This window comes from Corvus hawaiiensis, chromosome 4, assembly GCF_020740725.1.
Source record: "Corvus hawaiiensis isolate bCorHaw1 chromosome 4, bCorHaw1.pri.cur, whole genome shotgun sequence".
Taxonomy (NCBI): Eukaryota; Metazoa; Chordata; class Aves; order Passeriformes; family Corvidae; genus Corvus; species Corvus hawaiiensis.
The window spans coordinates 30,726,715-30,741,370 of record NC_063216.1 but is presented as its reverse complement, the minus strand read 5'-3'; the positions used below and the strand labels follow the sequence as shown (position 1 = coordinate 30,741,370).

The window sequence follows — 14,656 nt, the reverse complement described above, 5'->3', positions numbered from 1 at the left end:
TGCTCTTTAAAGAGTAGAAGGAGATAAAGTGTGTATGCTGTGGGTATACGTAGTAGCTAAAATTTCTCAATTTCCCGTAAGCATACTAAGGTACTAAATAGAGTATTCTAACAAGTGTTGGGGTCTCTTCCATTTACTTCCCTTTCAACCCAAAGTAATGACTAACAAAAGTAAATTTAGATTTTAAAGAAGCAGCAAAGCCAGGACATACTCTTAATTAGCTGAGGGGCACTGGGTAGAGAATCTTCCCTGAACGTGTTACAGAAGAGCATCTTCTCTGCAAGTCCTTCTGAAATACCGATAATTGGGGGGGGGGAGGGGTTAATGTTAGGGGAGGCTTTGTGTTGCCTTTTTTCACTCGTATGGAGCTAACCTTGAACACGACAACGCCTGTGGACGATTAGAACTGATCTTTATGACGGATTTTGGTCACTAGATGGCAACACGATGGTTGACAAAGGGTGAGTCACAAAATGCAGGCGTTAGAATGGGTAAAATTCATGAAAACATTTTTTTTGAAAATGGATGTTGGTGCCCTGTAAATTGAATTATCAGCCGCACATGGCAGTAGCCTCAGTTTCAAGGGTGGTTCTCCAGTAGGCGGGCTATTACAGTAACTTTTCTCACCACGACTGCACCCGGCACTTGAGAGAGCGCGGGCCATTGCAGTGGTGCTGCACAGCACTCCAAGAGGGAATCGGCTCCAGAAGGGAACTGTCCCTAAGCTCCGCTCCCGGGGCCGCCCGAGACCGCAACCCCGCCCGGGGCCGCCGCTGACCCGGAGACCGTGACGTCACAGCGGCCACGTGGGCCCTCCTGGCCAATCAGCGCGCCCCAAGGGCCCAGCCCGACGGCCCAATCAGGAGCCTCGCCGCGCGGTGCGTCACTGGCCGAGCAGCGCGGGCCGTGGCCAATAGGCGAGCGCCGAGGCCCGTCCGTGCTGACGTCGCGGAGCGGACGAAGGGGCGCAGGGCGCGTGCGCGCGGGTTTCCGTTCCCGCCGGCGCGCGCGCGTGGCGGGCGCGGGAGGGAGCGGGAGGAGGGGAGCGTGTGGGGGCGTGAGGCGGCGGCACCGGGTCCGGCGCGAGGCGAGTTCCCCGCTCCGCTTCCCACCGGGAAAGCCAGGCGGGGGCAGCGCCCGCTCCCTCCCTCCCCCCGCAGCGGCGGGGGAGCGGCCCCGCCCGGGCCCGCCCGTGACGCGAGGGGCAGGGCCGTGCGCCCGCCGCGCCTCGGGCCTTGTAGGCCGCTGTCGGCGTGACTCGGCCGGGCTTCGCCGGCCCCCCCCCCCCGCGCTCAAGATGTCGGCGCAGGCCCAGATGCGCGCCATGCTGGACCAGCTCATGGGCACGTCCCGGGACGGTAAGTGCCCCCCGGCCGTGAAGGGGCGGGAGGAGGGGGCGGAGCCGCCGCAGCCCCGGAGGTCACGGCGGTACCGGGCGGGCCGGGCGGTGTTCGCCGTGATTGGCAGGTCCGGGACCCGTTCCCCGCACCCCCCGCGGGGCGGGGCTACCGGGGCCGTCACCGGCGGGGTGGGGGGAGCCGAGCACCTCCTCCCCCCGCGGAGCTGCCGGCGCCGGCCACTGTCCGGGCGGCCGCGCTGGCGGCCCTGCTGCTATTGGAAATCCGCTCCTGGCGTGGTCCGCGGCGCACCGCCTTCCCGCGCGGTCAGCGCAGAGAGACACAAGCTTGCGAGATTCTGATCATCGGGGGGAGGACACAGCGAACCAAAAAATCCCCCCAAGCCAACAGCCCCTTTAGTAGAGCAGAGTGGGTTTTTGTGTTGTTACAGGTTTGTCTAAATTCTGGCCCAAACCATCGTGTCAGTCAGCAGGAGGGTATGTCTTTTGCTTTCTAAAAGGCAATGTGGGTTTGAACCAAGTGGACAGAAAACCCTTTTAAAAACAAGCCCTAAAGAGCCAAGTAAAAGCTTAACATCTGCAGGCAGTAATACCCGGAGGGAGATAACTCGATGTACGGTCAGGTTTCAGATCGCTCTGCGATCACAAAATGAAGAATACTGCTGTGTAAAGCTGCTCGCAGTTTTTGTCGGGGTGCATGGCGATCAGCTTGAAACTTTGAACCGGCACTCGCCCATAAATCCAGGTAGTTGGGGAGCTGCTGGAAAAGAGCAGTTCCAGTTATGCTGTGCAGTCCTTAACTTAAAACAAGAGAATACTGCACCCGAGGGTAGGCAGCAATTAGAGATAATTTACGTGTTCTGCATGTTGTGCTCAGTCCGTACTTACTCTTGCAGACGTGTTACGTTTGTTGAAGCTATTTGTTGAATTAATGGTTACCTGTTTTCCCCATGCACTGAGTAGGATGCGAGAAGTGGGATGTGCCTTGTCTGTTCTGATCATCTCTTGGTACTGGGCTAATGTGATATGACAGCTTTTTTTAGTATAATCTAAAATTTCGAATAAATGTAACTGGTTTACGCATACCCCTTGCATCGTGAATGCTTTCTGCTGAGTTCTGAATTACTGTTCTGCAAAGACTGTCTTCCAGAGTAAGGCTGTTTAGTGAGTTGTCATCATGCAAGATCTAATTTAGGGTGGCTTTGTCTTGCTCCAGAAGATTTTCCAATACTTCCTGTTGTGGCTGCTCATGTCTAAGTGCTTGGCAAAGTAACATTGTGCTTATGAAACTCAAGTCTTAACCAGTGTTGGCACCTAGATCACTGTCTTAGTGCTACCCTAAGACTACACAGAAGGTTTAAAGGGGGTGGAGGAGCTGTTTCGATTTCCAAAGGTATCTTCTGTTGAATGGTGGGAGAAGAGTGTGATTTACTTGAGACAGCTGCCCAGAAATGTTAAGTGACTAAAATCTAAACCAGGAAAAGCCGTTTCAGACTATATTTTCTCTGGCTTTGTAAGAAAGCAGTTATTGTATTGATAACTGTATTTCTCCCCCTCCCACTCACCCTGTAATTCCTAAACCACGTGTGCTGAACTGTTCAGAAACTAACTGGCTAGAAAGGAAGCGTTTAAACAAAATGGGCAGAATAGGGAAGGATAAGGAGAAAAGACTGTTCGTAAAACTGGCTTCCATTATTGGATTGATGATCTCAGTGTAACACCATTACAGTTTTAAAGAAAATAAAAAGTCCAGTGGAGCATTATTTAAACTGAATTGTACACAGGGATTGAAAATTAACCCTTTTTTGCAGAGCTGGTACTTAATAAATCCAAGGCCAGGCTCAAGGTCATTGAAATATTGCTATCCTTGAGATAAGTGGGGTTTGGGGTCATTAGGTTTTTCTATATTCCTATTAGCTTTGACAAATACTCTATTTCTGTTAAGATGCAAATTGCAGTTTTTCTTTAGAGTGCGCCAGTTTTTTAATTTCTTGGTAGATCATAGCTCTAATTTCACCGCTTGTCCCCATTGCCTTTGATTTTGCTCTGCCTGGCAATGCAGTAGAGTTTAAAACGCAATAGAGTTTCTGAAAAAATACTCTCTCTCGGGTGATGTTTTTGTTTTATATTGATCAAAATTACCAAAGTGCTTTTTAGTTTTATACTTTACACAGTCTGGCAGATTTTTTGTCTTGTTCAGGTGTTTTTGGTTGGGTTTTTTTTGAGAAGCCTAGAATATGAAAGCTTAAAAATCTTACCTATTGTAGAAGAGGTAGATCAAACATTTGATCTCTTCAGTGAGAGTAGAAAGAACTCAGGTAAATTTAAAACCAATGGCTGTGCCTGAATATATGTATGTAGGGGTTTTTTGGTTTGGTTTTTTCCCCTTTTTACATTATGGTATCATTTGTAGAATATATGAACATGTTCTGAAAATGGTTTTGAAAAATCTGCAATGAGATGCTCAAACATGGTTTTAGGAGATGAGCTGTTCAAACATAGTTTTAGGAGATGAGCTGTAGGCTGTAATTTGTGGAACTATGTGCACGCTTATTATAACTGGTGTCCCTAGGGCCAAAACGGAAAAGCCTCGAAGATGTAGTTGTTAAAGTGTTTTTATGGATTTGCTGTTAAGTTCCGAGAATGCCTAGAAAGCACAACTCCGTATTGGTCACAGTGATTCAGAAAATACCCACCAAGCTGTACGAATATTCATGAAAAACAAACTGTGTTAGAGAGGAGTCTCCTCATGTCAAACAGGGCTGCCCAACATGTGGCCGTGTAGAAGTGGGTGTGCTGCTCCAGGCATGCCCCTGGCTGTACCCTTTCCCAGAGGGCCCTGTGCTTGTGGGCAGGGAGAAGTGAGAGCTTCCGGGCTTCTTTGGCAGCCTGCTTCCTCCCGTGGCTGAGTTTTGGCAGCAGCATAGATGCACGCAGTCACATGGCATCGCTGGCTGGTACCTGCCAGGATGTGGGGCTCGGGCAGCCTCTTGGCAGCTGCCTGGCCCAGTGCCCCCTGCTCCGTGCCCGCCTTTGCTCATGTGACAGATACCTGACAGAGAGTGAAACTGAAGGGACCTGGCAGGTGCTTCTGAGGAGCTGCCAGTGAATTGCAGTTCTTAGAATAGATCTGGGTTATCTAAAAAGCAATTGTGTTGGTGATGTCAATACAATTAAATGTGTGAAGGGCAGGAATGGTTCTTTTATACACCTGGACAAAACGTTTATTAATTATTTATTAATTATTATTTAAAAGCAAGTAAGTTTTTAAAAACGCATTGCATATTACGTAGGTTAACCTTCTCTTGCATACTTCTCTGACAAGTGGAAAACTGAATTGGATGTGGACTGTGCCAAAATTAAAAAAAAATTAAAAGTGCCACTGATTTTGATGCTAGAAAAAGCTGGGCTTATTTAATATAGTCATGACTGCAGGTTGAAAAAAAATCTTCTCTAAATGGCATTTCAAGTACTGATAACCTGCCATACCAAGAGAGGATTTAAATATAAATTACTGGATATATAGTATAGGTTTTCCAAATATTGGGAAATAACTAGTGCTGAAAACCAGGTACTAATCTTATGTACTTATATATGAATGGGTTTTTTTGTTTGCTTGGGTTTTTTTACTGTTAACACTTCAACTGAAGGAGTTTTTATTCCATATGTCGATAGTTAAAAGGTTAGTTCACGGTTGTTGTTGACCGGAGCTGCAGGAACTTGTCATTTAGGAGTATTAGGACTAAGCACATAGAGAAGTATGACTTTTATTTTTTAAGATACTGGTTTTCAACTGTAAAATTGAGTAGACTTTTTTTTAATAGTATGTATAGGTAAACCCTGCTTTTGCCATCCCTGTTCTCTAGAAAACAGGAGTTAGCCTTACAGATAATATCATAATGATAAATTGAATCATTTACAAATTGAGTGAAATGTTAACAATTGATACTAGTAACCCCGGGATTGGGGTTTTTTTCCCCAGAATGTAGTTGAAATGGGCAAAGATTGACAAGTTCTCTGTAGAAGAACTGATGGGAAAGATCCCATTTTTATCTTGAACCAGCTTATCTTGCCTAAGTGTTTCATTTTCCACCAGGTCAGTTACGTGCTCTTGCCTTGCTGCAGGAGTGAGTGCTGGAGTCAGCCTGAGGAATTGGTTGGAAGCAGAGGGTGAAGCAGGATCATTACTTGTGACAGTAGTGCAGACACAACAGATCCTAACAGCCCTGGTGCCACACAACGTCTTGAAACTGCTAAGACTTAACTGTTGCAAAGAAATGTGGTGGTAGTTTGGGTTTTTAAAATACTTGCTACCACTTCAAAATTAGACTACAGTCTAGAAATACAAAAATTGAGCAAAGTTAATTAGATTCTCCTAAAAGACAGGTGAATTTGTGCATGCTTCTGAGACTTACATTCAGTCATGAAAAGGTTCTCCCAAGCATCCTAACAAATAACTGTGCTGTGACTAGCAGAAAAATCTCTGGAGCCTTTAGACAGAACCTGTATGTATGAAGTGCCAGTCAGCATCTCTTTTTGCTTCACCTGCTAGCTTTTTGAGCTGAGGTGCTGTGTGTGAAGTCTTTAACTCAGTTCTTTAGCTGTTACTAGCAAACACACTTTCCTTAGTGTGGATCATCTTGTTCTGGCTTTGAAGCTTATGATACCCTTTTTGCATCTGTTCATGTTGTAACTGTTTTTTTCTGGGTTATGCTTCAGTTATCTCTAGCAGTGGTTAGTAATGTGTGACTTTTCTGTCCTCTTTGTTTGGGAGGAATTGAAGTGACACTCCTGTGCTTATTTTAATCATCCCGTGTTTGGTGGTACGTTTTATATGGAACAGAGCTGTAATCTAGAACCTCTAACCCGTTCTTAAATTTCTTTGTTTTAGTATGGGATTATTGAAGAATTTCTGTGTACTTAACAATGGGTGGAGGGTTGATGTTGGTATTTGCAGGGTAGGTAGATTTTGGTTTCCACTTTGCTTTACACTTGGAGATAGAAGGTGATATATGTGTTTAAACTTTGATAGATCGTTGTTGAGAGAGCTCTGCTTTCAAATACAGATCAGCAATAAAGGCAGAGAATTCCTGCAAAACCTCCACAAAATGTTGAATTGAAATCAGCTCAGAAATCTGAATGTAGTCACAACACATGAACTTCATGAAAAGGTGCTTTATTTGTCAGTCAGGAGTGATCAGGAGGTTTTAAGAGCAATGACTGTGTTTTGTGAATTGTCTGTATTTTATGGCTTTGTTAGGAAGTTCTGATAGTTTAGACCTTAAAAATGATGGGAACAGTGAAGGACTTGCGGCATTATTCTCTACTTGGGACGCTGTCCAAAATGACATTTATGAAGAAGCAAATGGCCATATTCATACCTCAAGGAAAAACATTTCTGTATTTGTTCCACTTGTAATGCATTAGCTAAAGGATGGTTTCATTATATTCTGCACTCTTAAGTGTTACTTCAGTCGTGGTGTAAAACAGAAGCAGTCCTGCTTAGAAATAAGTATTATCCTAAAAATGTTAGGATCAGGACATGTCCAGTAGTGACAAGAGTATCAGAATTAGCTGCCAATTCACTTTGCAGCAGGAACAGGATCTTCTGTGCCTGCATAAACCTCAGTTAAATAATGATGTTGGATGCTGGTTATACAGGGCTTGCTTTGCGGGTGGAATTTGATACAGTTTTTAAACACATACTCCACCCAGTTAGTAGCTCTTCTTGAATAAAGCTTTCAGAGTCCCTTGCCAACATGTTGGGACTCATGCTTTAAAAATTTGGGTGGAAAGTTAACCATTTTTTGTTAATGTGTCTTAATTCAGGAAGTCAGCGGCATGAAAATGTTTCCTTTGCATGGATTGCGGCACTGGTTTACGATGAGAGGTTACAGTTGGATTATAAAGGGTAGTTCTCATCAGTGCATTGGGATTGTTGACAGTAGTGTATTAGGATACATCAGAATAGTAAGAGATGCTGGATCAAAGAAGTCATTGTTTAAGCATGTTACAATGCTGAGCATTGTTGATGCATAAGTGTTCGTTCTGCTGGTTTGTGATTAAAATGTACTGAACAGGAATGACATTGTGGAGGCTTGTTAATAGATTAGACTTGGGAGTTCAAAGTGAATTGTGTAGTACAAGTGCACGTTGTGATCTTAACCTCTGGATGTTCCTTAATCAGCAGTATGCACTGGTCTTGAATATTGATGTTAATTTTGTAGTCAGTATGTTTTATACAAAATAGAAAAGTTCCTTTAGACAGTTTACGTTACTGCCATAATCTCTTGAATATTTGTGTCTCTTGTGTTCAGTTTCCTTATGCTTGTAAAGGTTATGAAATGTGCAAGTATAGAAATTTCCTTGATGTTTTGCTTTTTTTCTTGAATGGTTTCAGTTCTGTTGCAAAGTTCTCCATTCACCTGGAAAGTAATCTCTTAGAGAAATGTGGTTTGGGACAGGTACTTTAAGAAAAGCTAAAACAGATACTTCTTGAGAGAAAATTCATATATATTTTCTCCATGTAAATTTTATCAGCCATATGGGGTTTTTTTAGTGGAAAAAATCTATTTGGAAACGCAGGGATGGCTTACAGTAATAGATGTTGACTCCTGTAATGCCCTGGTAAATTAATTTCTTTAATGAGCATGAGTGTTGAAGATCAAGTAGTTGAATATTCTGCTGTTCTTCAGAGGCAGGGTTAAATAAACTGCTATTCTGAGCTAATTTAATTATTTACCTATTAAAGTAGAATTTGTAATAAGGTCTGAAATATCAGTGATAGTGTCCTCTTTATAAATGTTTAAGAGTACTTCTAAAACTTAGATGACTGCAGCTGCTTGGGTCCTGGGTGTATTACTTTCTTATTACAGAATATATAAAGCCTTTTTTTGATACTCATTATTTAAATTTAGCATTCACTTGTTTGTTTGACCATACAAAGAAGGTATCAACTTCCGTACAGTTTGACAAGGAGAAGTAGCATCTTGGTTACCTGCTGAACTGCAAAAGTCCTTGGCTTAAGAACACATCTGTTTGTGTTGGTTTAGTTCTTAGAAGACATCTGCATAAATCTCCTTTGCTGTAGGTGGAATGTCAGGTGCATAGTGGATCCATAGATTTTATTCTGCCCTCCCCCCAGCAACCCATGTAGATCCCAGGCCGTCACCCAATCTGGATGATTCATCTGTAGGTCAGCAGCAGATTAAATCTTCTGTTCTTGTCAAAAGGTGTGCACTGTTTAGGAATATTGGAACTCACTAAATTCATGGAGAAATAAAAGCATTTTCTTCTGAGTCTATCAGACTTGCAAATGAGCTGCCAGAGGGACACAGAACTCAATCACTGTTAGAATGTGGTATATGACACCTTTTCTTTTTGGTAAACTTTTCCTTCTGAAACAGCATAGATTAAAAATAAATACAAATGTATGAAATTGCTTTTTGTTGAAAAGAAAAGGTAAATACCCCAGTCTTGTTTGTAAGGGTTTTTTAAATGCTTGAATAAAGGCAAAGTGCAGAAAGAATAAAGGTTTAAAATACAAATGTGTAAAGTATTCTTGAGGCTGTTGTTGATCAGTTTCTGTCACCTTTTTTTTTTTCCCCCCCCCATGTGGTGTTACCTCAGGTTGGTAATTACGATTATCATGCTAGTCACTTTGATGAAAAAAACACTGTATTTCAGCTGTAGTGTCAGTATCTAGTTGTAGTAGAGATGTGAAAAAAGCTGTTGTGAGGTAATGTCTGTGAAAATACTATTTGCCGACTTTACCTAAGGAACCTGAGTCTTTGAGCAATTTTCTGGTTTTGATAACTCCTTGACTCCTGATAGGTTAGTGCTATTAGGCCATCAGCTGTGGGGTTTTTTTTAAATACTTTTCTTTATTTGGTTGATGTGTCTTTATATAGAAGAATCTTTACAGTCAACATGTATTTCTAGATGCTGTGTTAAAATTGCTGGCAGAGTCTATTATTCTATACAAACTGAACAATCTGGCCCCTTGTTTTATTTATAAAGGTTCAATGTATCTTTGCCTGCCTACATCAATCTGCAAGGGAGTGTCAGAAAGGCCCCGCATTCGCCGAGCCGTGAGTTATCAATAACTTTTCAGATGTGTTAATGAATGTGGAACAAGCGCAGTTATGTGTTTAAAAAAATAAAGATCCACCTCCTAAAAAGAAAAAAAAAGGAAAAAAAGAAGAGCAAAACTCTTTACTGCAGTAGCAGGCATGATTATAAAGGGATTACTCTAAATTTTTAGTAGTGTAAGTATAACTAAGCAGTAAGGTTGCCCTATAGAAAACCTATTGTTGAACTGCTTTGAAGCTCTTTGGTGTGTGGGTTACAGGTTTTAACTGTTGTATCCTGCAGGCAAATTAAGCATGTGTTGTTTATGGAAACTTTTGTTTACTTAAGAATCTGAAACATGGCCCATCTGAAAATGTTATATGTTAGCATCCTATACATAGAATGGATATTTAAAAATCTGATTACATAGTAGTAAGAAAGGCTTGACTAAAAAGATACGGGTTTTTTATTCCTCTCTGTTGTCGTTAACCTCTGTAATGAATATGGCTTCTTGAATTGTTTAATAGATTCAAATCTAGAAATTTAGAGTTTTAAATCATGAAGCCATAAAAAAAATTTACTAACTGTGAAATGTATCTACACTCTTTAAAATATTGGATGAAATGGAAGAGGCTGCTATCTTGAGTTCACTGTATTTCATTTTTTCTCCCAGCAGCCCTTCTTGCTTCAGTAATTCACCAGTAGGTTTTCAATGATAAGAGATCGTATCAAATTATGTTAAAAAAAAAAAAAAAAGGCTGCATCCTTAGAGAGATTAAGGTGTTTTATCATGCCTGTGTCTTAACAAGAAGAGAGCCATTGCAGTGATCTCTCTTCTGAATTTCAAATAGTGACAATTATGTTATGACTCAAAGGGAAACATGTTCAGCCCTCATCCCCAGAGTACCAGCTGGTTACTTTGTTCTGAAGACTTCAGGTCTTGCTCCAAGAAGGGGTTATTTAACCTTGCAATTGGACCTCAGTGTCTGGGCAGGTTGATGCTTCTGCTGATGCAGGAGCTGCAACCTGCCACAATGAAGATATAATTAAGATGTTCCAGTCCAACAAACAGCATGTAGAAGAGAAAAGAGAAAAGGTTTATCATGTGGAGATACGCAAACACCTCTAAAATATTTTGCATATAGGCTATGCCCTTGTGTTTGACTGATCTTTTTTTTCAGGTTTGTTTTTCATTCTTCTGCCAACTCTTTATGCTACCCATCAGATTTTAAAGGGTGCATTGCATCCAAGAGCAAAGTCATAAAATGAGTATCAGGTGGGATTTGGTGAAGACTCAATGTATATCATTTTGTGTTTATAAGGCTGCTTTTATATGCTAATCCTTGCATAGAAATACATCACTATTTCATGCAAAGTCTGAACAGAGCATTATAAAGCTCATTTAACAAATGCTATTGTATCAAAGTGTTTTTGAGCTAATACTGACTTTCTGGTTTCAAGCACTTTTCCTGCTGCATTTTTGAAGGGGAAGTGTGAGAGGATTTTTAAATAGCATTATAGAGCATTAAAACACACATTTGTGTTTTTGGTGTTACTTGGCAAAGAAGCGTAGAGTGTTTTAAGTTCTAGTTTCCGTAGACCTTCACTATGTGACAGGGCACTGTTAACGCTTTGCATGTAACCTGCAGAATGTGTCTTGACTGCCTCAGATTTCTGACCTGGAATGTGCTGATTTCTGTACTGCAGGTGACACGACCCGTCAGCGAATCAAATTCAGTGATGACAGAGTGTGCAAGAGCCACCTTCTCAACTGCTGCCCTCATGATGTGCTGTCTGGAACTGTATGTAGCTAAATCTCGTGTTTTATTTAGATAAGAGTGGAGAAATTGAATTGCATTTGTTCTCTGTAGTATCTCCTTTAATTTCATGGTTTTCAGTGACTACCTAGCACTCTCTGGTAGTTCAGAGGAACTTTCATAAACAACTAATTTATGGGTTCTAAAGTTAATTTTTAGAATTCTTCTGTTCTATATGCTAATTATTACTTAAATTTTATTGTTTACTGTAACATGAAAAGCCAAATAATGTTACTTACATGAATTGCACTATAGCAAAGTGGCCTTAAAGTGGTACAGTTGCAAGAAATAGAAGGAAATAAAATGTATTGTATGCATAAGTTATGAAGTTACTTTCTTAAAAATTTATGTTGTAGTGGGAAAGTATTCCACGGATATATTTGTATAGAGGAGTATAGAGATTTTTCTTTCTTCAGAAATATTTTAATGAAAATAATTGAAAGTTCAAATAATTACATTTCTAAAAGTTTAGATAAGTTTAATATCATAGTTGACACTTACTGTACAATATCCAGTTACTGTGCCATTGTCATAAATTCTAAAGCAATTTTTAAATCTCCATTTATGACGTATTAGTAACTTGTTTGACTTGGACTTTTGTGTACTCTGTAGTAGAAATTCCACTACCTGAGCATAGGAAACAAGGGGTTTTGACGCATGCCAGTAGCTTTGTCGGTGTGCTTGTACTTTCCCTTGTAGTCCATGTTTAAGGTAGCTTATTTTTTGTGAAAGGCAGGTGAGTGATGTTTCATTGATTATTTAACTGAATGTTTGATGATGTTAGAATAATTAATAGTAGAGAGATGGAGTATGTTGATACAAGGGAGTCCCACATGCCTACTGTTCTTAATGCTGCTAGCGTAGCTTTTTTCACTGGTGTTGGCACTACCCTTTGGCACTGGGGAAAATGAGTACTGGGAAATGTGTCTGAAGGATTATTTGAAGTGGTATTGTGTATCAATGTGTATATAGTTTTATTTTGAACTGGTTTGTGCATTACTGTCCAAAAAAAAATGGGGGAAAAGGGAGAAGAACAATGTGTTTCTTTTCACCCATCTGTTGTGTTGGATGGCATTTTGGTTGCGTAGTGAGCAAAATAACTCCTGCTTGGGGGAGATTTGGGATGTACCAGTATGCTATAAAAACATACAAAGGGCATTGGTCATAATCCACAAGAAGAGACTTGTCAAAGATTCATTTGACAGCTTTTCATTGTGGTCCAATTTCTGTAAGCAAAGATTTCTAGAACAGCTGCAAGGAAGAAATGTTTATCTGTAGAACTATGAAAGTCATAGGTGTCATGCAGTAGCGCCTCTTACATTGCAGGTCAGTCGTGTAGGCTGGGGCAGCTGGCACAGTTTAAATCCTCACTGGAAGTTCTCATCAGCCTCATACCAGATTCTGCTGCGGCTCTTGGAATACTAAACAAAACTGCTTCTTTAGGGGATATTAATCTTTCCCTTCCTCATGCAATTAGTCATCCTGCCAGAAAATGTGTTCGACAATGTAAATCTGGGTCCAGAAAAACAATGACTAGTTTAATCCTTTTAGTGGGAGTAGTAGAAAGGGGACTCAAAAGATACAGGCTTTACCTGGACCTTGTGATGTTCTGCTATTTACCTGGTCATAGATCTGCAGGAATGGACCTTCTCTCTTAACAGCAGTTTTTAAAAGGGCAAGAAATATGGAGTCTTACTGAACAGTTGGTCACTGATTTAGAAAATAACTGTGAAGTTCTCTCCAGAGTTTTGATAGGAAGATTTTGATGCATCTTCACATTCAAGATCTATAGGTAACAAAAGTTGAGTGAGTTTTTTTTAATTCAATTTCCTGAATGCTCCTGAAAGAGTAAGTTCTCTGGGGATAATTTATGAGGTTAAGTCTCTACATTGACTAGATTATCAGTAAAATACTGGACGTGAATTGCCATTTTTTTGTGTGTCACAAGATGATCTACAGTTTCTAGGTGCTACATATTACTGTTCCTGTTTGCAAAACGGAGACTGCTATATCTTTCTAGTCCACCCACTCTTTCAAAAGCAGTCAAGGAGGACATTCACAGATAACACAAGACAAACAAAATGACTCATATGAGTAGGCCCTGTTATTTTAGTGTGTTCTTTTCCCTTAATGGCCAAATTCCCAAAACTCTGCAAAGGCTTTGATTTCCCTTAACAATAAAAAGCCATGTTCCTCAGGATGCAGTATGTATTGGTAAAGGTAGTGCATGTATACTTTTTGATTAGGGATTTTATTTATGGATATGTTTTTGTGCTACTAACTTTCTGGGTTTGTAGACTTGGCAATTTCAAGTCAGGCAGTCAGAGGTGTCTCTGCCTGGTGGAGGGGATGTTGTGTTGCGTTCTGGGAGGAGATAGGTAGAGTATTAGTTTGGATTTTTTGTGGCCTTATTCTAAGGGCAGTGGGAATAATGGGCTATGTGGAAACCATATGTAGAATACTGAATCTCAGCAGCAAAAATGCAAAGAAAGATAAAACTGTTAGCATCCTCTTTCAGTTTTATTAAATTCCAAATCTATAGTGCTCTGTGATTATCTTTTTATGTGAAATGTGTTCTGAAGTTCTGAAATGTGTTCTGAAATGAAGTTTGTGTGAGGCACATAGTAAACTAACTGGTAAGATCACAGAAGTTGTATTCAAGGTTGTAGGACAGTGTCTGTTTAGAACTTGCTTTTGACAATGCCTCTCACCAAAGCTATTTTTATTTTTAACTATCACTTTTTCATGTTTTGGTGCTCCGCTTTTTCATAATGATCACTTGGGCACCAGTTCACATACATAAGTCAGTGGTTTAAGAGTTTGCTCATTCATTTTGAGCTGAAAATTTTATAATGAGAAATTAGTAAGACTTTGTAAACCCTGGCTCATGAGACACTGAATAATTTGCCTACTTAAAGCTAGCTTTTTTTTTTGCTCTTTTTTTTTTTTTTTTTTTTTTTGTGCGCCATACAGGGTTAACTCTTAATTTTACCCTTAATGCTTGCTGATGATAAGACTATGGGGTTTTTGGTTGTTTTGGTTTGGGGTGAGTTTTTGGTTGTGAGTGTTCGGGTTTTTTCTTTACAAAAATGTTTGTTGATCCTTAATACGAGTTTGGGACTGAAGCTGCATATGTAGGAGTCAGATGACCCCCCCGTAATGGTATGAACCTGTTAAGCAATGTTCTCTGGATGTAACTACGGTCTGTGCTGTCTTCTGCAGGTTTTACAAGATTTGTGTGTTTTCTCTACCTTTGTATGTTTCTGTATGAATAGGAGAGTACTAATGAAAACGACAAGGTGGGAAGATTTAAAACTAATACCTTTAATAAGGCTATTATTAAGTAACAATGTCCTGAATAGTTGTAGTAACCCAGTAGCTGTCTTGGAAAATCCCAACGCTTCTGCATCGA

At 40.8% G+C, this 14,656-nt stretch overlaps 1 protein-coding gene across 3 annotated transcripts in view; it reads left to right on the top strand.

Moving 5' to 3' along the window:
• Positions 1-1,056: 1,056 nt before the first annotated feature.
• LUC7L2 (LUC7 like 2, pre-mRNA splicing factor) overlaps positions 1,057-14,656 on the top strand; it is a 29,675-nt gene continuing 16,075 nt past the window's right edge. The window contains exons 1-3 of one of the 3 annotated variants that reach the window (XM_048301232.1): positions 1,263-1,358; positions 9,377-9,447; positions 11,135-11,229. Coding sequence is in view for 2 of the 3 variants with exons in the window: in XM_048301230.1 (XP_048157187.1) it covers positions 1,298-1,358; positions 11,135-11,229 (156 nt within the window). In the remaining variant the exon portion in view is untranslated. Of the gene's footprint in view, positions 1,359-9,376; positions 9,448-11,134; positions 11,230-14,656 lie in introns of all 3 variants that reach the window. The other 2 variants (XM_048301230.1, XM_048301231.1) reach the window with 2 other exon arrangements.